The sequence below is a fragment of the Oreochromis niloticus genome, linkage group LG7 (genome assembly GCF_001858045.2).
Source record: "Oreochromis niloticus isolate F11D_XX linkage group LG7, O_niloticus_UMD_NMBU, whole genome shotgun sequence".
NCBI classification, from domain to species: domain Eukaryota; kingdom Metazoa; phylum Chordata; class Actinopteri; order Cichliformes; family Cichlidae; genus Oreochromis; species Oreochromis niloticus.
Genome location: NC_031972.2, coordinates 43,667,268 through 43,690,819, shown reverse-complemented (window position 1 = coordinate 43,690,819; position 23,552 = coordinate 43,667,268). Strand labels below are relative to the sequence as shown.

At 39.4% G+C, this 23,552-nt stretch overlaps 1 protein-coding gene across 2 annotated transcripts; it reads left to right on the top strand.

Annotated features, from left to right (window-relative positions):
• Window positions 1-2,187: 2,187 nt before the first annotated feature.
• Window positions 2,188-23,277, top strand: acanb (aggrecan b). 2 transcript variants are annotated; one of them, XM_003455406.4, is made up of 18 exons: window positions 2,188-2,330; window positions 7,671-7,749; window positions 8,642-9,025; window positions 9,227-9,401; window positions 10,083-10,210; window positions 10,339-10,632; window positions 12,793-12,987; window positions 13,128-13,302; window positions 13,515-13,642; window positions 13,773-14,066; window positions 14,847-14,948; window positions 15,163-15,267; window positions 15,662-16,996; window positions 17,253-17,411; window positions 18,108-18,190; window positions 18,400-18,544; window positions 19,468-19,650; window positions 21,051-23,277. In XM_003455406.4, the coding sequence occupies exons 2-18, from the start codon at window positions 7,677-7,679 to the stop codon at window positions 21,140-21,142; spliced, it is 4,050 nt and encodes a 1,349-aa protein (XP_003455454.1). In that variant the 5' UTR covers window positions 2,188-2,330; window positions 7,671-7,676; the 3' UTR covers window positions 21,143-23,277. The 2 variants fall into 2 exon arrangements, with proteins under 2 accessions (XP_003455454.1, XP_005460045.1); XM_005459988.4 differs by lacking the exon at window positions 2,188-2,330 and adding an exon at window positions 2,346-2,460.
• Window positions 23,278-23,552: the final 275 nt, after the last annotated feature.

Below are 23,552 nucleotides of genomic sequence, written 5' to 3'. Positions count from 1 at the left end.
AGGGTCACACTGAGCACATGTGACAGACGTGAAAGGGTCTGTTGAATTGTTACGCTGCCTGTAACATCATTCAGCACAACTGGTTTGGTGATGGGTAAATGATGGTCTGGGGAGCCATATCCATGAACTTGTAGACCTTTACAGGCTAGGCACCTGACTGCCAATCTTGAGACCCCATTGAAGCACTTTCGACTCAAAGTCACATTTAACTATTCATTCAGATACAATACCACTCCCAGACGTTCTCTACTCATACAGTCACGGCTGGATGTGTATCTAAGAAGAAACAATCTGGAGTGTAGGAAGCTCATCATCAAATTTGTCATCTGGTGTGAACTCATCCACCTGCACATCAACACCAGTAAGACAACCACCACCCCTCGCACCAGTGAACACCTTAAACACAGCTGATTGTTCACCTTAACAATCAGCTGGACTGGCCACATAACGCTCATGCTCTGTATAAGAAGGGCCAAAGACGGCTCTGTCTGCTGGGCTGGTTGAGATCTCTTGGGTGTTCAGAACATTAATAAAGAACCTTTAAGACACAGTGATGGCATCTGGTATCTTTTATGCAGTTGTCTGCTGGCAGAGGTAGGAAGTAATGAAGTACAAATACTTTGTTACAGTACTGGTAGAATTTTCAGATATCTGTACTTTACTTCAGTATTTGTATTTTTATGTATTAATGTTATTTTATTATTATATTATTATTATAGCACAAGATTCAGTTACCTATGCAAAAGGTAAAGATAAAAATAGATGGTACAGTTCTCCTTGAAGGAGCTACTTTTTACTTTGGGTACAGATCAGAATCTGTACTTTTTCACTTTTACTTGAGTAAAGAAGTTGATTTTTTTACACAAGTATCTGAACTTCTGCTTAAGTAAAGAATGTCTGTCCTTTTGCCACCTCTGTCTGCTGGGGAGGTGTCAGCATTGAGATGGACAGGAAACGGCTTAATGGACTGTTAGAGGGCCAGCTCTGGCCTGTCCAGTCCCCTAGACCCCACAGAGGAGGTGGTTGAGAGGAGGATGTTAGCCAAACTAATGCCCATTATGGACAACACTTCTCAACCCCTGCATGTGAGTGTGGAGGCCCCATGCAGCTCCTTCAGCAATAGACTGTTACAGGTCTGAGCACTATCACTAGTCCTTCGTTCTGATAGCAGCCAGACCGTACCATTATCCATACAGGAAAATTACCATTTATAAATGCATGTGCATTATTATCACTCCCACTGCACTTTATGTACATAAAAATCTAAAACACAAATCTTGGTGCATTCTAATGTATTTAATAGCCATCTGTACATAGATTAGTATTATGTAGTAGTATGTTGTATATTGTAGTATTATTTTTTTCTATTTTTATTTTTCTAATATATCTCTAACAAATGAATTTCCCCAATGTGGGATTAAATAAAGTTTATGTCTATTCATATAGTGATTTATTTTATACATTTTGAGCACTTTAGAATCAATTTAGAATCACCAGTTAACCTAATGTGCATGTCTTTGGACTGTGAGATGGAGCCAGAGTGCAAAGACGTGCACACTAATTAAGACATTACATGAAAAAGTAAAAATGAACCTAGATAAAATTAAAGAAAGTGAGTAAATTAAATCAAAACTTAAAAAAAAAAATGCAATAAAGTTATAAACAGAAATTAATAATGCTTGTAAACAACACAGTTCTTGTTCAATGATCATCTAAGGTGCATCTGACTGCCTGACTATGACTAACGACCAGTGTGTAAGCCACAGTGTGAATCTTTCTGGAAAAGATCAGAAGGCATCCACTTCCATTAATCACTGGTGATAATGAGTGTGGTGATGAATCAGCTGTAGGGTCCTCCTGTTTATTCATGGCAAATTTGAGAAATATTGGTTAAGATTACATTTAATAATAAGTGCAACAGGTCATCTTTTCCCTCCAGCACTCCTTGGATGTGACTGTAATACTAAAAATCACAAATCGGCCTCCAAAAGTTTGATTTCGTGAAGCATCAACCTGAGTTCCAACCAGTTAGCCCAACAAAACAGACACACACACACACTCAGTGCTTATCTGACACTGACCAGACTGATGACTGATTTACTTCTTCAGCTTTGATATTCAAGGCTGTTTGCATGACCTCACCAACTGGCAGGAGGATCCCACATCTCTCTCTCTCTCTCTCTCTCTCTCTCCACTCCTTTCCCTCCCTCACTCTTTCCAACATCTAAATGTGTGGCAGAATTTGAATAGAGCTTCTTTCTGCACTCCTACACAGGCAGGAGCAAGAGGCCCCTGTAGTCGCTGGCACTGGGAGCTTTGCAGCATCAACGGTACGTTTTACAACTCACCACTGGAAGCTCTAGCAAGGAATTTTGTAAAGAGGTTTCAGGGGATACTTTCACATTTCCTCTGCTCGGGGGGGACAGGTATTGATTCAGGTACTCTGATGCCAAGCCAAAGGTAACTTTCTGATTTTTTTTTCAGTAGTTTTCTCAACTAGTTTGTTGATAATAACTAGTATGACAGTGATGTGGATGACTACCCACTACAGTGGGCACAGACGATAACGCTAATGTGATTTTGGTCAGTATTTCATCTTGATGCGATGAAAGTTTGGAGACTTCTTTGGGGTGTTCAGTCAATTGCTCTTAAATCTGAGTGACTTTTTTATGCTTATTTGTCATTTTTAATTCCACTAAACTTTATTACATTGTTGAAGAACGTTTTAAAATCATATTTTTATGTTTATACAGTAGTGAGTAATATTTTAATTGTTTACATTATAGGACCCATCACACACTGTATCATGAAGTGTACTAGGTTGCCAATCAGTCAGTGTCAGCTCTCTTTGTGTGTCAGGAAAACCTCAATACTGTGCTCGCTTCTTGTTTTCAGTCACCTTTTAGCCCAATGGTGTTACAGTTGGGGGCTTGTGTCTACTAGGCAATTCAGGTTTTATTATTTTTTTAGGTCTAAAAATTGAGAATTATCCATTAATTTTTAATGCAAATATAGTATGAAAGTTTAAAGAAAAACATTATTTGTTTTTTGTACGATGTAATAAACTAGGGGGCTAAAATAAATTGATTCAACTATACCTATCCAGGCTTCAACAGTGATACTGGCCCAAAATACTAAAATGCACTGCAGCACTCCTTGCCTAAGCCCTTTTATAACATAATATATTGTTAAACAAGGTCTGATTTTTTTTACTAGAGTTTTGGGTCTCTGAGGTCTCAAGCACAAAATATGTGAAGGATTGTGTATAATTTTTCTAAAATTCCTCCTTCATTCAAACTCTTTGTGGAGCTGTTGATAAGAAAACCACTCTGTGTTTGGTTATTGGTATTCCCTTCCCCTGGGATAACACTTATGGGTTTATATAGGACATTAGTGTTGTAGAGCGACATCCTGTTACTATGGTTACACCAGGCTGCATGAGTGCATGTTGTGAATTGTAATTCCCAGATGTCAAAATGAAAAAACAATTGACAAAGAGTTCATTTAAAGCAAACACCTTTACACTCTGCATTATTAAACAGCAACTTACATTTGAGACTTTGGAGTTTCTTCCTGATGTCAGTTTGTCTGTATATGTGTCTACTTGTGTATAGATATATATATAAATATATGTGAAAATATCACACATTTAACTGTTTCTTATCTCTTAAACCGGGGACTACTTAAACATGTATTAATGCACCCAGAAACACCTGAGAAATTTTTTTTAGCTCCCCGCCCTTTTCACTGAGCAAGAGTCGGTATGTGTGTTCTCAAACACAGGCCTTACAGTACATATCCGTAAGTGCACACACTCCCGTGCCTTTTCTTTACCAGGGGCATCAGACGCGTACTCCAACAAATTCCCTCGGTGATCTGTGAGTGTTGCTCAGTGTTTCTGTGTGTGCTGTCATATCAATGTCGACTCTGTTCTCCTGCTGTAGGGTTAGAGGAGAGTGGGTGGAGGGTGACGTTGTGGTGGTGGTTTTGCGGGGAGGGGGCTTCCCTTGTGTTTACCTTGGCAGGGTTGTGAATATTAAGGCCCCGCCTCTGTCCGTTGATGGAACAGACCAAGGCCTTATTGCCCTCCACCTCAGCTGGGAGCAGAACATACCACAGTGGTTGTACAGGGGAGCTGCAGCCACCCCACTGACTGAATGGGCACTCTGTGGTGGAGGGAGGAATGACTCGTTTGACCTGGCCTGGCAAAGTTTGCTCACAAATGTGCCACAGTTTAAATGATGCATTTAAAGAGCGCATTAAGATCTGCTCAGAGATTGGGTACTAAGCAACAGAGAGGCAAGGTTTAGGCTGGTTTGGCTAGAGAAATGGGCAAAGACTTTGCTGGCTTTCTCTGTGCCGATCCATTGTGAGAGTTTGTCGATTGTTGGCTGCTTTTGGCTGCTTTCGTTCTGTGCTGGAAAGACCACCCTGACTGTAACAAAGATGTGATATGCAATAAGATTCAGTGCTCATTCATCTAAAGAGTTATATTGTGTTTTTAAACTCTCATCAAGAACTCTCCTGATGAGAATAAAACTTCATCCTTCATCCAACTTGATCCTTTCTTGTATTTCCTGTCATATATACATTGTGAGAATGGTGGATGCCAACGTTTCAGACAGTGAAGCCAGTTTAGGCTCCCTGCTAATCCCTGCAATCAAAAGTTAAGGCTTCAGACTGCTCTAAACATTTTGAAGCAGTTTTTTCCCTTCACTTGGCTCCATGTGATCTCAAAAAGAGCAGATATCCTTAATATGGTCATCTAAGCCCCACAGTTCCTGTTGTGAGCACACAAGTCCCACCCACCCGCTTCCTGAGTGAGGGGCAGCCAGTCAGAAGAAAGATGCCTTAAAGAGTTGAGGAGCTAAAAGGTCTTTTGTCAGGCAGAGGATAACTGACCCGCTCTGAGGTCCAATGTAAGGTAAAAAAAAAAGAAAGAAAAAAGATTCAAGCCAAGCTACTCTAGTAGACTCCAAGAATTTTTTAAAAAAAAGCACAAAGGATAATAGCTCCCTTTAATGACACTGCAATCTGGTGGAAAGTTTTAAGGACTGTCACCCTTTTCACCACACTTGGCATCACTGTGAATTATGCACCGCGATGACTGCAAGACAAGAAACTAAGCCAGGAGAAAACAGGCTTGCCAGTTGCTGTTAAATTGCTTCTTGTTCTGGAATATCCATACCTTGGCATCAGTTTGATAATGGAAACAGACAAAAACAGTAACTAACTAACTAAAAAGAGTCAATACAGACATTTAGATCCAACTTTAAACTTTTAACTGTAACTACTTATATGCAACCATTAATAAGTATATGTAAATGAGAGGGGTTTGGGGGAATCAATTTGAGAAACTTGTAATGTGGTAATAAGTTATCAGAATCAGAATCAGAATATGGTTCTGATTAATTATGGAAATTTAATAATCAACAAAAAAAAAACATTCTGCTGAAAATAATCCGGTACAAGGACCTGAATGAAAATGGGTAAAAAAGCAGCCAATACTAAAGAAAAAAAAGACCTTCAGAAACCTGGAGAGCTACTTCTCAAGACCTCTTTTTAAAGGAGTCACTCAGAAAGTCAAATGACACCAAAAATAAATGAAACAGCACTCAGAGAACACATCCTCCACCAAGGTCGAGAGCTGCAGCCACATCTTAATGAGCTTTTTCTTTGGCTTTACCTCTTGAACAAGTTTAATGAAAAGATTTATGGACTGAGCATGGCAAAGTCACAAGTAAAGCAATCCTGGGTGGATTTGTCAGTCTGTCTACACATCCTGTGTGGTATTTTGTGTTTCCTCCTAAACTGAGCCAGCATTCACCCCCAGACAGATCTCAGACAGCGGGAGAAATGTTAGCGCTACTGTAGGAAGGGATAACACCCGACAGACATGCAGACAGACACACTCAGCTGTATAATGCACACAGATACCTCTACTATGTCTGCGTTATCTCGCTTGATTTTAATTTTATGTTGAATTACTGAAAATTTGACAGCTCACAGTAGCTCTCTTTTGAGCCATTCCATAGGCTGTCACTCAGTAGTCAGTCAGCAAAGGCTTTGTGACCGTGAGCTTCAGGTTTATTGGTTGTAAAGGTCTCTCTGTGGCTGCTTGGAAGGAACTGGGAGCATTCGGCTGCCTGTCTTGGAGCTTGTGAAAGCAGCACAATGAGGGTTCAGTGGGGACTTGCAACGGTTCTGCCTGTTTGACCGTGCTTCACGTCAGAGCAGTGGAAAGTTGAGAGAAAATAAGCAATGAGGTAGCTGGGGCTTGACAGATATGAGTTTGTGATACTGAAGCTCATGTTGTTTGGCTGAAATTGTCTCGTGCCTGGCTTTTCTAACCAAAAAAATGAACAGAAACAAAAAAATATATATGAGAAGCTGCATTTAGATATTTCAGGAGTAAATATTTTTGTGTTTGTGTGATTTATTGATATAGTTGGACCTCAAATTAAAGTTTACAGTATGTCATTTAGCATTTGCTAATCAGTGGAAGGCACAAAATAAGGCTGAGGCTGTTTGTAATTACATTTGCAGTCATTTAGTCATGAAACTGAGTACTGTGTCACTTTTATTTAGACCTGAATTAAATGAATTACATAAAAAGTCAGTGGAAGACAAATGTTACCGCAATTCACCCCAAGGAGAACATGAATATCTGTCAGTCTGTCTATAAAAGAAGATGTCTAACCCCTCATCTTGCTTTTTAGAGGCAGATATGTCTGCATTTAAATAATAAAAGTGGGTACTGAATTATCTGCTAGCGTGGAAGGCAGAAAACATATGTAGACTGTGTAGATTAGTGTGTTTTGCAGACACGAAGCTGCAAAACACAGCTTCAGTAAGTATCAGCCCAACAATGTTTGATCCCCTTCAAAGAAGGCAGCAGCTAACAGAGGCTAACAACTGCAACAGCACTTAACAAAAGAAAAGTACTGTACACACAATAACTTTACTTCAACAGGCAACAGTTCAAACAAAGCTGTGTTTTAACCAAAGTGTTTTAACTGTACGAGACTACAAACAGTATTTCTGCTATAAAGTTGTTCATTTTAACACAGAGATCAGTTGGGAGCCAGCCTTAAGTGACCATGTGAGGAACTGTTGGACATGATTTAAAGTTACAGATGGCACACACTAAACAGATTTACAGGCAGACACGTACACAGTGCAGACAATATAACAGTTTTGCTGAAAGAAAAGCCTTCATTCAACATTCATTTTCCATCATTTGTTCACAAATGAAGAACCTTTTGAGATGAATGATTCATACGTCCTACTCGCTGTCTGAAGTTATTTTAGCTCTAAACACATTTATGTGACCAGACACAGAGGGTCTTTCATTCCTCACGGAGTATTTCTAAGTGATACTGCAGACTCATGATGGCTTATTTCCATTTTAGCTGATGCAATAAATAAAAGTGCTGGATATAATGTGTACAGTATATATATGTGTGTGTTATATGTGTACAGTTTGGGGAAAAAACACAGTGGCAAGTGTTAGAGTGAATTAAATCCTTAATTCACTCTAACACTTGTGTCACAACTTCACATGTATTTCTGGTAATAAGATTTTAAAAGTGTGTGTCATTTTACCCGACTCGTGAGGAAATAAATAATGCAAAATTGTAAAAAGGCTATGAATGTTGGCTGTTTTTCAGGTAACGATGACCCCCTTGTTTCTGCTGTGTGTGTCCTTACCACTCATCTTGGCAACAATATCTTCTGAAGACCATGATAGTAAGTGGCCAAAATTTAATTGCTCCTCTTAATGCCTCTCACAAATTTTTTTTTCAGTTTTGACGCCTTAAAGATACTTTTTGTAAATACCCTCTGAAGAACTTTCACCACCAGGGGGAAGCATTTTACCAGCAGTTATATTAAGACGTATGACTGTTAATGTTGAACGGGAGGAAAATCCATGACAATTTGCACTGTTTAGGGTTCAGCTGTATTTGACCAGAAATTTCAAATTTGTATTCAAAATAAAAAGTAAATAATATTTTTTGTTAAATACTGGTATGTCTTTGCCCACCCTAAGAAAGTAATTTATTTTCTACCAGACAGTCTACTAGTCAGCCTTCTTTGGGCAATACGTTTGCTAATTTATAGTCATGCTGTACGTATCTACCAATTTTGCAATCTTTATAAACCTTGATATATTAATCTTGTGATGGTCATTTTTGATTTGAATATGAATGATTCTGTTTGCACATTCAGTTTCAGAGAGTGTCGTGTACTGTTCGCCTTAGAGACCTTCAGTTTTGTTTTAGATTTCTGATACCTTTACCTATTTGTGATTACACTTTTCCCCACTTTAACAATGGTCCTTAATAAGCAGTCAAGCCAGTATCATTATTACATTTTCGATGGAAAGACACAACTCAAAGAAATCTGACCCTTTGAACAAAGGTTTCAGCCTGGTCAGTGCCACAAACTGGCTAATATTGATTCCTGGCCTGTGTTGTCTTATGTTTTGAAATGTCTCTTGTTGCTTCATCTGTCTTACTATTTCACACTTTGCATGAAATTTAACAGATGTTTATTGTGGTCCCAGACTTTTTGACCTGACTACATCTCTGCACAGTATATTAAATTGCACCTCGAATAACTGTGCCTATATTTCTCCCAGATGTTAATGGCACACTACGTGTCAGCATCCCTGTGGAGATGCCTCTTCATCCTCTCCTGGGGGGAAAGGTGGTGGTGCCATGTTACTTCCTGGATAATAGCCTCAATGACACTGGAACACAGACCATCGCCACACTCTCCCACCGCATCAAATGGACCTACATCACCAAGGACAAAGTCGACACCATCTTAGTGGCATCACAGGGCAAAGTTGAGGTCAAGCAAGATTATTTGGACAGAGTGATGTTGGTTAACTACCCGCTGGTGCCCTCTGATGCCACCATGGAAATGACAGAGCTTAGGTCCAAAGATTCTGGCATCTACCGCTGTGAGGTGACGCATGGCATCGAGCATAACTCCGATACTGTGGAAATGCAAGTTCAGGGTACGATACGAAACCACTAACAACTTTGTTCACTTCAAAAGGGTGTAATGTAAACAAAATGTAAACAATCACTGTTTGTCCAACACCAACCTCACTCTTAAGGCTGTCTCAAAGTGAAAGTTGCCAACAATACACTTTGTTGTGCAAAGATGCAGTATTTTATCTGAGAACCGCCCTCTGCTAACTTTATGTGTCTCATAGGTATTGTGTTCCATTACCGTGCCATCTCCACGCGTTACACCTTGACATTTGAGAAGGCCAAGGCAGCCTGTATCCAGAACAGTGCCACCATTGCTACCCCAGCCCAACTGCAGGCTGCATATGATGATGGATTCCACCAGTGTGATGCTGGATGGCTTTCTGATCAGACGGTCAGGTAGTGTTTACCCTTTTAACCATCAAATGTTGAAAATACTTATCACAGTTGCAGAAGATTGAAGAATAGCCAAGCACTCAATGCAGAGAGAGGCAGAGTGCAAGTAGAGCAGGTCCATGATGAGATTCTGTCTCTGTACCTGTACCTGTCCAAAATTATAAATCGTGATTCACTTTGATGGTAGAAAAGTCCAGTAAGAGATTTAATGCTTTTATCCTTAACAGCTTCGGAAGAAGTCATGTTCAACCATTGCCTAAGATTTGCAAAATCTTTTTTGAAGTGCAAAAAAGGCCATGAACACGAGAAAAGTATTTCGTATATGGAGGTAAAATTTCATAGCAGTCATTATAAATGTTCAAATATTGAACTTTAACATTTTTATCCAAATCAGAGATGATAAAGCAGAACATGTTGTAAGATTTGCTGCTTTGAGGTGGAATTACCCTCAAGCAGTTCTATATTTCAACAACACAGGTTTTGGCATGAATGACTACGATCAATTTAGAATCACCAGTTTACCTACCAAAAATGTCTCTCGGCTTAAAACTGAATGCAGGAAATGGGTGGATAGATGGGTGGATGGATAGTTACATTCAAAAAGTGTCTACTTTGCTGGGCACAAAACCACTTAGAATATTTACCTGCAATACATTTCTCAGTTATTTCTTTTCTTTCCTCAAGGTACCCCATTCATCATCCACGAGAACCCTGCTACGGAGACAAGAGAGAACTTCCTGGTGTCAGGACCTATGGAGTGAGAGACGTCAACGAGACCTACGACGTGTATTGTTTTGCTGAAAAGATGCCAGGTAGGCTAAGCAAACAAGGGCAACTTTTCAAAGCTCCCCATGATCCACAGAAAACCTCCTAGCATAAATAACTGCATCCACTCACATCACTGTGCTTTCCTCTCTTCTTCTATCCTCCTTGCTTCCAGGCAGAGTCTTCTACTCTATGTCTGTAGACAAGTTTAGCTTCTACGAGGCAAAAGATCAGTGTGCTAAACTTGGTGCCAGACTTGCCACCACAGGAGAGCTTTACCTCGCCTGGAAGAATGGTATGGATGTGTGTAATGCTGGCTGGCTGGCAGACAGGAGTGTACGTTACCCTATCAACATCGCCAGGCCTCAGTGCGGAGGGGGCCTCCTGGGAGTGAGAACCGTCTACCTGTTCCCCAACCAGACTGGGTACCCCTATCCAGATGATCGCCATGATGCCATTTGCTTCCAAGGCAAGTACTCTAGGAACTCTAGTACCCTAGGCTGGTATCGTTGTTTTCATTGAAAGGTGTCTGTGGTCTGCTCCAAGCATATCAACCCGTTCTGCGGCCAAACAACGCTATGTATGATCCAAATGTCTAGAGCCCATAATTCCAAAAGGCCTGGTCATGGCTGATTTTGTTTTTTTTTCTTTAGCTGTTGAGTTATTTTTGGACTTCAATAACTTTGCCCCTCAAACTGGTCACATTTGTGTCATCACTGTCAGTAGATGCAAAGGTTACAGGCACATCCCATTATTATATTTTGGGTACTTGGAGACCGACCTTTCCATCGAATGGTATGCTCTTGGGTTGAACTTACAGAGGTGGCCAATCAAGCTACTTTTATATGGGTTTCCTTAGAGCAGGGGTCTGCAACCTTTAACACCCAAAGAGCCACTTGGACCCGGTTTCCACGCAAAAGAAAACACTGGGAGCCGCAAATACTTTTTGAAATCTAAAATGAAGATAACACTGTATATGCTGTTTTTTACTTTTGTGCTTTGTGCGAACATCTAAAGTAAGTAAGTAAAGTTTATTTATTAAGCGCTTTTCACAGACAGGCAGTCACAAAGCGCTGTACACAAATATTAAAATAAATAATACAATCAATTGACATTATACACAATGTAAAAGATCAAATGTAAATAATGTAAAGAATATAAAATACGTAGATCAACAAAAGGCTTGTTTGAACAGAAAAGTTTTTAACTGCTTTTTAAAAGAATCCACAGAGCAACTAAGGTGTGTTGCTTATGTAATCCATGAAGTGCTACAGAGAAAATTACATTTTATTTATGTAATTAACACATTTTGAACTCTTAAAGAAATATAACAAAAGGAAAGACACCCAGCTGAACTAAAATGATCCATGTAGCAAACAAAAACTGTTGTGAGCCGCCACCCTTTTCAGGTCAAGGCTTTTGGAGCCTTTACCTGACTTTTAAAAAGTAATTGGAAAAAAAGCACTATGCCGCTAAAAAAAAAAAATAGATATTTGCAAAATTCTGCCTAAATATCTATTTTACCTTGTTAATTTGTGTGGCGGGGCGTGGTCTGCAGTGCCGCTGCATGGGAGTCGGACGCACCTGAGCGGCACCCGCAATCACGCCTCGCCGCCTTAAAGTCTGTGCTCTCTCTGCTGTTGTGTTGTCGGGCTGTGAGCTGAAAAGCAACCGTGTGTGAAAAGTGGTCAATAAAGAGATGCTGAAAAGCATGTTCATGCAAACATCGTCGGGTCTGCCGTGATATGTTTACAATGAGACTTCTGGTCCCAAACCTCTGCTCACAGCGTCTGCAAATCAGGGCTTTCATCTTTACGCAGGACTGTAAGCTGTCATCTGTGAGGCGTGAGCGGTGTTTGTTTTTAACATAATTCATGGTGGAGAACAGCTGCCGATATAATGTGGATCCGAAGATCCATAATTGGCCTATCTGGGGTTGAAAGTCTCGATAAATGCAGGGCGTTTCGGCGGGTACACCGGCTTCCGCGAGTGTGACGCTTATTTTGAGCGATGAAAAAAATAATAAGATATAATTTTATTTGTATATTTCAAAATCACAATAATCTTCCAATTTAGAACTACAAGTTAAAAAAAGAACTAAACACAAATAAAATGCACTTCAGCGAAATACTTCTTCTATTTTCCCAAACCACCCGGAGCCGCAAAATAAGGACTAAAGAGCCGCATGCGGCTCCGGAGCCGCGGGTTGCCGACCCCTGCCTTAGAGTTACAGTGTTTAAATCTAAGGCCTATAGTTATTCACTAACAGCAAAGAGACCCTAATACCTTGGTTTAAAACGGGTTTCACATCTCTAGCTTTAGGTTGTGATTACTAGCACTTAAAATGGCACTGCTCATTCTAATTTTGTCAAAATGTTATGTTTAAATACTTCTATAATATCTCCTTTATATTTTAGACACAGTTCCAAATGCAAAGCACTGTTTGCTCATTTAAATGCAAATTATGAGAAGATCAGTATTTTCCTGCCCTTATTTTTTTACTTGACTATATTCCTCTTATAAATTTAATAAATATGTGAGGTGTTTTTCTAACTGAATGCGTAAATGTCTAGATGTGCTGACTACTAAGGTCATAATAATTTGTCGGTAATGCAATTTTTTTCCTTAGCTGATGAGGACAAAGATGCCGTGCCTGGGCGGACCACTCCATTCCCAGACATTGTTACCGTGACGCCTCCTTCTAAGGTGCCGGACATCATCCCTTCATCTAAAAATGAAGAGGTCAAAACTGAAGTAGTAACTCTGCCCCCACTACCTATACCTCCAAGTATGACAGATGTAGATGCCCCTATGGCTCCGACTGGTACGCACTTACATGTTATAATCAATAACAGAATCCTCTGGAATATTTTTTTCCCTACATTTTAATAGGAAATTTCAGAGGACTACAATACAAGTACAAAAAAGTGAGGTTGCCACTGTAATCCTGTAATCTTGTCCCAGGTGTGGTGTTCCACTATCGACCCATTACTGGTCGGTATACTCTAACGTTTTTGGAGGCTCAGCAGGCTTGCCAGAACATTGGGGCAGTCATTGCCAGTCCTCAGCAGCTGCAGGCAGCCTTTGAGAAAGGTCTGCATCAATGTGACGCCGGCTGGTTAAGCGACCAAAGTGTCCGGTGAGACATGTAGCATAGATATATATCAAAATATACAGTATCTTTGTCATACAGTACAGTCAGTTTTAGTTTGAAATGTTTTACTTTGGACTCTGGATTGCAGCCCTCATAGTGACATCAAAAGAAATAAAAAAATCTTTCATATCATAATTTTTATCGTACAGCAAACCATGTCCTTATTAAACTGCACTTACACTCTCTTTCTTGCTCAGGTATCCAATTGTGTCACCCAGAGAAAACTGTGCTGGTAACCTTCTAGACCTCAAAGGAGTCAGATCCTATGGCCTGAGACCAGCTGCTGAACTCTATGATGTATACTGCTATGTTGAACGTTTGACAGGTGAGGAGCTTTAATCACTCCGAAGACGTCAAACTTCCACTGCTGTGTCCTCTACAACACTCTAGAGGAAACTGTAAAATCTTTCTAACAGACTGTTTAACCACCTCTGACTGTTTGTACTTTCTGTCAGGTGTGGTCTTCTTCACCACTGACTATGGCAGATTCTCCTATGAGGAGGCTGTGCATCACTGTGAGAAACTTAACGCCACCCTGGCCACTCCTGGGGAGCTCTATGCTGCCTGGAATCAAGGACTTGACCAGTGCAGTCCTGGCTGGTTGATGGACCGCAGTGTCCGCTTCCCTATCACAACCCCCAGGTCTCACTGTGGAGGCAGCCAGGTGGGGGTCCACACCATCTACGCCTACCCCAACCAGACAGGCTTCCCCAGTGAGGACTTGCACCATGATGCCTACTGTTTTAGAGGTAGGAATGGGTTAAGTGCAGATTCATTTATGTGCAAAAAAGGGAAACTTCCCTCAAGCATTAAGCGATGAGGAGATATTTATTTTTCCTCTGATTCAGAAAACCATTTTAGTACTATTGGACCGTTGCAGTCCAAAAAAATCTATGCCCCAAATGTTATGTTATGTAAATGTTCCATGTAAATTTGTTTCATAAGTACAATGTAAAATGCTAAATTTAACTGAATCTTCTCAGATGAAATTTACTTGATTTGGTATACATTCAGTGTATACCAAGCATATTTTCCTTAATGATTGACTATTTTCATAAATAAACCTTTGATTTTATATATTTCAGTTGCATTTTTTCTCAAAATGATTGCTTCATGTTTATTGAGGGAGAAGAATATTTTTTGTAGTGCATAGAAAGACAGATTTCACTGAGACTCATTTGAATAGAAAGATGCACTGTTAATTAGATATTGAGTCGGCAGTAAACCCTGAACATTGCCACTGTGAATCTTGTTAGTGAGCTATTATACACTGGGAAGTTATTTAAAAGTAAGAGATAAATGGTTTGAATAAATTACTGTAGGATCAATTGTAAAGATTGGAAAAGTAAAACATAATTGATAAAGAGGTAAACACGTGAAACAATATGGATGTGATCTTGTTATATAGTCTGTAATGTTGATATTTGATGTTTTACATTTTTATTGTAATGATACTGATACAATGTTTTATCTGCATGTTTCAGCCTTCTTTAAAACTTCAGCTGCTCACTGCAATTTGTTTCTTTCAGCTGAAGTTCCCGTTGTTCATGTTGACAATGAAACCAGTGTATATTTGACCACAGTGACTGAGGATCTTATCAACAAGACAATAGCTATCACTGATAGCACTGGTAAGACAGATGCATGAAAATAGCACTTTAAAATCCCTGCTGTTTTCTTGGCTTAGTATTACAGTTGTAATGTTTGGTAAACAAAACAAAAAAACAAAAACACACAAAAATAAATGTATTATGGCCCTGCTTTCTACTGTGAATGCAGGTAAAATTTCTCAATGTAGATATACTTCAATGTTCTGATCTTACACCTTGTTTTGTTTGCTTTTAGTTGCAACTACTGTAGACTACAATGAAACTGAAACCAGTACAAACATTACTGATATTGACTTTGTCAATGAGACCATCATCACACCTCAAAAGGTTATTCCTACAGGTAAGACAGCCAGAAACAACTTTGTCAATCAATCAAATCAACTGACTTAATGTTTAATTCTACCTATTAATGTCTTGTGTCAAAATTTTGATGTAATAATTTAATACCAGGACTCACTTTTAAAGTCGTGAAGAGTTTGAGATATTTATTTGAGTTGTTTATACACAATTAATATATTAGGTATTTTGTTTTGTTGAATGTCACATATATGTGTTACTACATTGTCTAGTAATCACTTCTAAAGCCATTAGAGTACAAGCCTTATATAAAACATTTCTTATTAGAAAGTAATACAATAGTTTTTGTCAAACTAAACACAACAGGTAACCTTTCTCACTGAGCTACAACAAACTAATTCTTGGATTATTGTCTGGATTCTTACCATTCCCCACAGTCAAAACCATTCCAGTACCAGTTGATTTTTCGGGCTCTGGTTCAGCTGAACATTCAGCCAGTGGAGATTTCTCTGGAGAGTCTGGCACCTCCACCTCCAGCGGTGGTGGATCTGGGTCAGATGTGGAAGTCAAGTTTAGCGGAGACAGTGATGTCTTCTCTGGAGACCAGTCTACCTCTGGAGGACAACAGGAGGCAGAAAGGGGAAGTGTTGACATCTTCACATCTGGAGAACCTGGTAGTGCATCTGGAGAACCTGGTAGTGCATCTGGAGATCTGGGTATTGCATCTGGAGAACCTGGTAGTGCATCTGGAGATCTGGGTATTACATCTGGAGAACCTGGCAGTGCATCTGGAGATCTGGGTATTGCATCTGGAGAACCTGGTAGTGCATCTGGAGATCTGGGTAGTGCACCTGGAGATTTGGGTAGTGCATCTGGAGAACCTGGTAGTCCATCTGGAGATCTTGGAAGTGCATCTGGAGATCTTGGAAGTGCCTCTGGAGATCCTGGTAGTCCATCTGGAGATCTTGGAAGTGCATCTGGAGATCTTGGTAGTGCATCTGGAGATCTTGGTAGTGCATCTGGAGAAACTGGCACGGTATCTGGATCTGGGGAGGGGTTTGACAAAGAATACTCTGGCTTCATTACATCTGGATCAGGTTTTCCCAGTGGAAGTGGGGACACCAGTGGCAGCAGCGGAGACTCCATAATAATCATGTTAGATGGAAAGATGGTGGAAGTTTCACAAACCCAGCAAAAGGCCACCGAGCAGGAACTAGGCCGAGCAGGATTTGATATCTTGGAATCAAGTGCATCTGGGTCAGGAGGTATGTCTGCATCAGGTTCCCAAGAGTTTTCAGGTCGCATTGACTTGACGGTCCTACCATCTCTGGAGAAAGAGTTGTCTGGATATCCCATTGGATCAGGGTTTCACAGTGGCTTTTCCAGTGGTTTTCCATCTGGTTTTTCAGGCAGTGGCTCTGCCTCTGGACACTCTTTGCAGCATCACGATGATGTCATCTACTTAACAGATGATGAAATGGTAGAAATGACTCTACCAACACTGGTACAACATCCTGAGCAGGGCAGGGGTGTGGTGGAGATAAGTGGGCAAGGAAGTGGTTCAGGGAACAGCATTTTAGATCAAATCTTGCAGCCATCAGGAAGTGGCACCACTCTGAATTTGGAGGAACTGCAGATTTATTCAGCTTATGATCAATCAGGACATGAGGAAAAAGTCCAGGAGGGGAGCACACCCTACATCAGTCCAACCACAGTACCATCTGTGTCTTTAGTCACTCCTGCTGTTGTGGAGGAGCCAGAAGTGAAGAAAGGTATGTTCTTTTTGTCTGTTGACATAGCCAACATTTTGGGAAAGAATCTTATTTATCAAGCAAAGTAACTGCATAATCACTCATGTTAAAATTAATGCCTATTGTTCCTCGCTATAAACTTATGTAGATACCAGTGATCCAAACCCATGGAGCTTAGGATCTCATGCAAAACTGAAAAAGTTGAAGAAGGCAGATATCTTTAGTGAGACGTATATTTGTTTATTTGCTTTTAAGATTTTTGTCCAAATGTGTGTAGCTGTGCAGGACTGTCCCGACAACTGGGTGGAGTTTATGGGCAGCTGTTACCGCCACTTTACAGAGAGAGACACTTGGGCTGAAGCTGAGAAACACTGTCAGGAACTCAATGCCCACCTGGTCAGCATCAGCTCCCAGGAGGAGCAGCAGTTTCTCATCTGTAAGTAACTGTTGGAAAGATGAGTGACCAGCCTGTGACATTATACAGTACTGTAAAAAAGTACTTCCTCCCTTCCTCCTTTCTTAATTTCTTTGCATAGTTGTCACCCTTACATGTTTCCAATCATCAAAGAAAATTAAAATTAGTTAAAGATAATTTGAGTAAATGCAAAATGAAGTTTTTAAATGATGAAAGAAATTGGCTACTTATGAAATCATGAATCATCAACATGCAAGCATGCCACGATGTAAAGATACTCAAGAAAAGGTGGGAAACAAAGTCATTGACATCTGTCCTGAAAGGTCCACAATTCCATTTCTAAGCCTGAACGATTGTCATTATTGGTTAATTCTGCTGTCTACCAGAAAATCCTGAAATCAAGTTAAGTTAATTTATTTTCAGAGCACATTTAAGTATAGTAGACCAAAGTGCTGCAGAGCAAGTAAAAAGTAAAGAAACAATACAAATGATTTAAGAACAATAATGTCTAGCCATTAGTTTGTGCCCTGATGCTTAAGTGTAGTTGGGGTATAAATATCAATTATCCAAATACGTTTTCACAGGGCTGTATTTGCTGTGAGCCAAAAGTGGTAAACCACTGCATCACATCACATCAAAGGGCTATCGACATAAAAGATGGGAATGTTAAGTCATATTTGCTTGAAAGGCCTAATTGACGTTGTCACTTCCCAACAGCTAATGGTGAGGAATACCAGTGGATTGGACTCAATGACAAAGATATGCAGAATGTGTTCCGCTGGACAGACGGGAGTCCCCTGGTGAGTTTGGTTAGAGATTCAGTTGTGTACTCAAAAAGCCATAGCACATTCTTGACAAACCTGATCTTTCTCAATCATATATATATATATATATATATATATATGATTATATACATATATATATAGTTGGAGATTTTGTAGAATTCTCACTTTTTACTTAATTTTGAAGTTTTGTATTGGCAAAAATATGGTTCTTGTAATTCTTTTAGACCTTTGAGAACTGGAGGCCCAACCAACCAGATAACTACTTTGACTCTGGGGAAGATTGTGTGGTTATGATCTGGCATGAGGGTGGACAGTGGAATGACGTGCCCTGCAACTACTACCTTCCCTTCACCTGCAAGACTGGACCCGGTCAGTTTACTTGATTAAACATCTGGATTACTAAAACGTTTAGCTTTCTGTTTTTAGAGGTAATCTCAGTGAGGTAGCTTTGTTCTGGCCAATCATACCACAGAAATCATAACTGAAAAACATTGCAAGCACAAAACTCTTTGATGAGCAGTAGGGATAGGAATTAATAAGTATTTAGTAAATCCAGTTCCATTATTGATATAACTTTTTCTTAAAAATAATGCAGGAGTCCCAGGAGAAAGCAATTCCTCGTACGTTTCTTCGTAAAATGACCTGAAACACACTGTCTCACAATTACCATTTAACAATATAAGGCTGAGGCTATAGTCCAACACACCAACACAAATTCCTATCTTAATGAGGACACATACACAAAACTGACACCACAAAGCGAACATGAAAACCAGCACAAAGAGATTTCAGAGCAATCGCAGTGATTCTGCTTTGGAAACATGAACAGGCAGAAACAGAGTCTCCAGCCTGGATTCTTGATTAGCTTAGCGTTAGCAAGCTATCTGTGCAGGTGCTTTCGACAAGCTGAAGATGTGTTAGCAGCATAATGCAGTTCTTTCTGTCCTGGATGCAGTCTCCACTTTACCATCTCACTCTCGTCATTTTGTGCAATAACAATAAATGTATCCACGCTGGAGACTGCACCACTACCTCAGGCACACAAAATCAAATGAGCTGACTGCAAGTGCAAGTGGACTCAATAAGCGGGATCTGTAGACAGGCACACAAGTGATTCCAAGGAATTGGACTACTGGGAACCGGTTCTCCACAAAAACTGGTTCTCGATTGCCATCCGTAATCAAGAGTGAACCAGAAGCCTCGATTATACTATGATAACACCAGCCTTCATTTAACATTGTCAGCTCAATGAAATATTGTTTTTGTTTTTATTGTTTATTTATCTCTGTCAGTCATGTGTGGCCCTCCCCCTGAGGTGGAACATGCCCAGCCGATGGGCAACATCACGCCACGCAGCCCTGTCAACTCTATAGTCCGCTACCAGTGTGACGCAGGCTACAAACAACGCCACCTGCCTGTCATACGCTGTATGGATGACGGACAGTGGACAGAGCCGCAAGTGGAATGTATAGAAGGTGATTTATCATCCGTTTGTAACTTGATCCTAAAAGAGTTGAGCCTTACAGTCACAAAATGAAAAACAAAACAATGCATTATAATAAAATTATTAGATTTTAAAATCAGTTTTTCGTAAGACCCCTGATTGAAGACACTTGAACAAGGAATTTTACAGTTCTTTGGATCTAGCTGAGTTTGTAGTTGTGTGTTAAATAGTTATGGCACAGTTTCAGGGAGCTGCTGTGGCTATGGCAGCAAAGTGATAACGGAAGTGATGCAGCTCTTAAGGATAGGCTAGAGTTACTTGTTTTTCTTGAAAAATATAATTATACAAAACAATGAAAAGACCACAAAAAAATGTTTGGAGTCTAAATAAAAAGCAAGCGATGGCAAGTTTAGTTAGAAAATTGCAATCCCAGACTCTATGGGTGCATCAGACTAACACACATGCCTGCTAATTAGTAACAGTATCCAGTAATAAAATACTTAATTTCGACAACTTTCAATACTTCAATTGTACAGCTACACAGAAAAACATATTATTAGTTAAATATGTGTAATTATAATTCCCCAACAGTACAAACATTGTGGAAAGGTCAAGTTCAGTTACTACAATTGGAATTTGTGCCCTGACAGCCCTTACACTAAACAAAGTTTAAAAGTGTGAGTTGTTTAATTAGCTACAGTCACCAAAATCGCTTTTTTTTATCAGGGTGTTAGCAAGTTTATTTTTGGATTAATGTCTGCATTTGAACATGTGACTATTTTTTAAAGCTGGCTTCAAAATCTAGTACGCATCGGTGCCATATTAATTAATTAATATCTTGCATAAAGCATAGCCTGAAATCGGTATTTTATCTTTATGCAGTACTTTCTAAATGCAGTACTTTCTAAATGTAGACAATACACACCACGCTTGTAAGAATCATAGTTTGTAAGTTATAAGGCTGATTGTCCATTTTCAACCAAAAAAATCACTAAACTGACCTTGAAGACCTTGTTGGATGTCAGACAAATTTTAACATATTGTTAACATGACCCCACTCTACACCCCTACCAACAAATTCATTCAAAACTTTTCGAGCTATCATGTTTACAGATGCATGCAATGACATATGGAATCAAACTGACTTAAACCTCTAGGTCTGGGTGTTCCCAGTGTTTTAACTAGGAATGCAGAACCCAGGCAAACAGAGAATGTATATCTAAAGCGAGGCAGGAGTAATGTTTTGTGCACAAAAAGTGTACCTCCAGTAACACTAACACTCTACCATTACACCGATGAAGACCCCATGGGATTTTCTGAAATTCATTCTTTAATCACACCACTGACTGCATGATCATTCTTAAGGTAAAGTCTTCTGGCAGCTCATATTTATATGATGTCATCAGTATGTGTACCTTTTCTTCCGCTCAGCTGGTGCCAGCCATAACAGGCTAAACAAAAGGTCCCTCAGGAGAAGAAGTAAAGGAGTGAGCACCCCGTGGGAGCAGAGGAAACTGCCCTGAGCAGCACTGAAAGGACATACAACAGAGAGCCACAAAGGACCCCTCGTGTAAAGAAGCATGGACACCAATGCAAATGCCCGACCAAAAAGATAACATGCCCTCCCCTACCATGGATTTTCACCAACTGAAGCACATTTAGACTGATAGTGTAACTAACTGATGTTTTGGGTCTTTAGCAGTCACCCGTCACCTTCTTAAGGCACTTTTCTTTGTATTTATAACATTTAATTTATAGCTATTATCCGGTATTTTAAAAAATCTTAACGCAAGATAGTTTCTGCAATGAACTGCCAGCACTGCAGACAAGGTCAGTTAGATAAAACTGTCCGTCAGTCAAGAGAGGCTGAAGAGTAACATGCAAAGTCCAAAACAGCCCAGTACATGTGGTTGACTCTCTGAAGTCAAATTCATTGTTAGTATGTAAGTGTTTTCCAAGATCTGTGTTTCTTTCTTTTTTTGGGTCTTTGGATATAAAGACAGAATCTGAGTGTTTTGGAGAACTGAAACAGTTTTTTTCTTTCAATCTACATAGACAGTGATGATTAAATCTTCTGGCTGTGACAGCCATACAGAATGCAGTAAAGTCATTTCATCTGAACTGAGGAGGCTTTGAAAATCTGAACAAATTTTCTTAAATATCAGTAAAGTCTTGGCAGCACATTGGTACAAAAGAAATCCATTCTTTAATCCTGTAGACCTGTGGTTCTCAAACTGGAAAACGCCTTCTTCAGAAGGTGATAAAGGTTCCACCCCCCCCCCAAAAAAGTCAGGATTATCACACCAGCTAACTCTTGTTTCATTTTTTACATACTAATATTTTTAAATACATTTTAAAATCAAATCAAACAAACAAAAACTATAAATCATTTTTTTTAATTCTTTCATTTTAGTTTAAATTCAGTTTGACTATAGTTTGTCATCTATCCAGTGCTGCAATAATTTGAAATCATCTTTCAAGCCTTGAATGATTTTGTCACAACCTCCTCAGTGCTAACACATCACCACAGCTTCAGATATGCTGAAATGAATGTGCTGTTGTAGTTGATAACGAGAAAGTTCATGATTGAAGTGCAACAATCCTGGACTGAAACAGCAGGCACTCATGCACTTTGGAAGTTTTTGCTCATTTCTTTGCTTATCATTTGAATCCAATGCGCCTTAAATTTAAAAAAAAAAAAAAAAAAAAGGAAGTCAACTCAAAAACAGCGTGACCTGCCATCTGCTGGTGGAAAAGATGCTCATATTGTCTTTAAAGTTGGGTAGATTTCTTAAAGGCAGTCCTTAACTTCTGTTTTTCTTAAAATATATTTCTTACTGTAAATATTCTCAGAAGAATTCTCTGAACAGCAGGATCTGTCATAACTTACAACGCGCACGCAGTTTAATTGTTTTGATTTATTCATCATCTACTTTTTTGTCAGTTTGTTAGTTAGTTAACTGGACAGTTATGCATCACCAAACACATGGGCATTTGACAGCCACCAGTACAGAGGAAAAAACAGGCTGTTTTTTTCTTTGGTTTGTTTATTTTGTGGAGGTTTCTGGCTGTGTGTCAAGTAACAGGGTATTATTGACAGACATACTTAAAAAGAATAAATTAGAAGCAGCAGAAATTATGAAAAATAATGACATGTAGGGTTCATTTGGGGTGGATGAAACAATTCTGAAATGTTGACCATGACCTGTTAAGGTCAAGATTTGCTTCACCTCTGAGAGAATGCAGATATTTTAGTGCATATGTGACCTTTTACAGACCAGCTCACAAACACTGAAACGTCTTAGTCTCTCATGGACACACATACAAAAGTGGATCATGGAACTCACAAACCAAATGCTTACACATTTGTAGGTTTTTTTTTTTTTTATAACATTCAATTATATGAATGAAATCCATTGATGCTCCCTCTGTACTGCAGTACTGTGCATAATATGTGCAAAGCTCAACATGAAGAGTGAGTCTGTTTCAGTGTTTGTGAACTACTGGTTCTTCCAACAACTGAAGAAATAAAGCAAAGTGATCACATAGACGTAAATTCTGCTGTAACTCTGTTCAGATCCCAACTTCTGATGTGAACATACAGTATACCGTAATGTGCTGTACTGAATAAAACTTGGAATCATGTGTATCTTGGAAATTTTTTCCCATTCTTAACGATTCAAGAGTCATCAATATTTTCTATGTTTGAAATTTAAATGCAATTTTTTTTGTCGTTTTTATTAAAGTATCTTTCCCTTAAGCGGTCAAATTTGAGGTAAACTCTCTGGAGCCAGAGGCACAACCTGGCATACAGTTTGTTTTTACCTTCCTGTGGAAATACACTGTGAAAAAACACACGATAAATAGCTCCTTCATCGGCCAATACAGCAGCTACCTTCATCACTGTAGTCACAGCAAACAGATCTGCTCTGT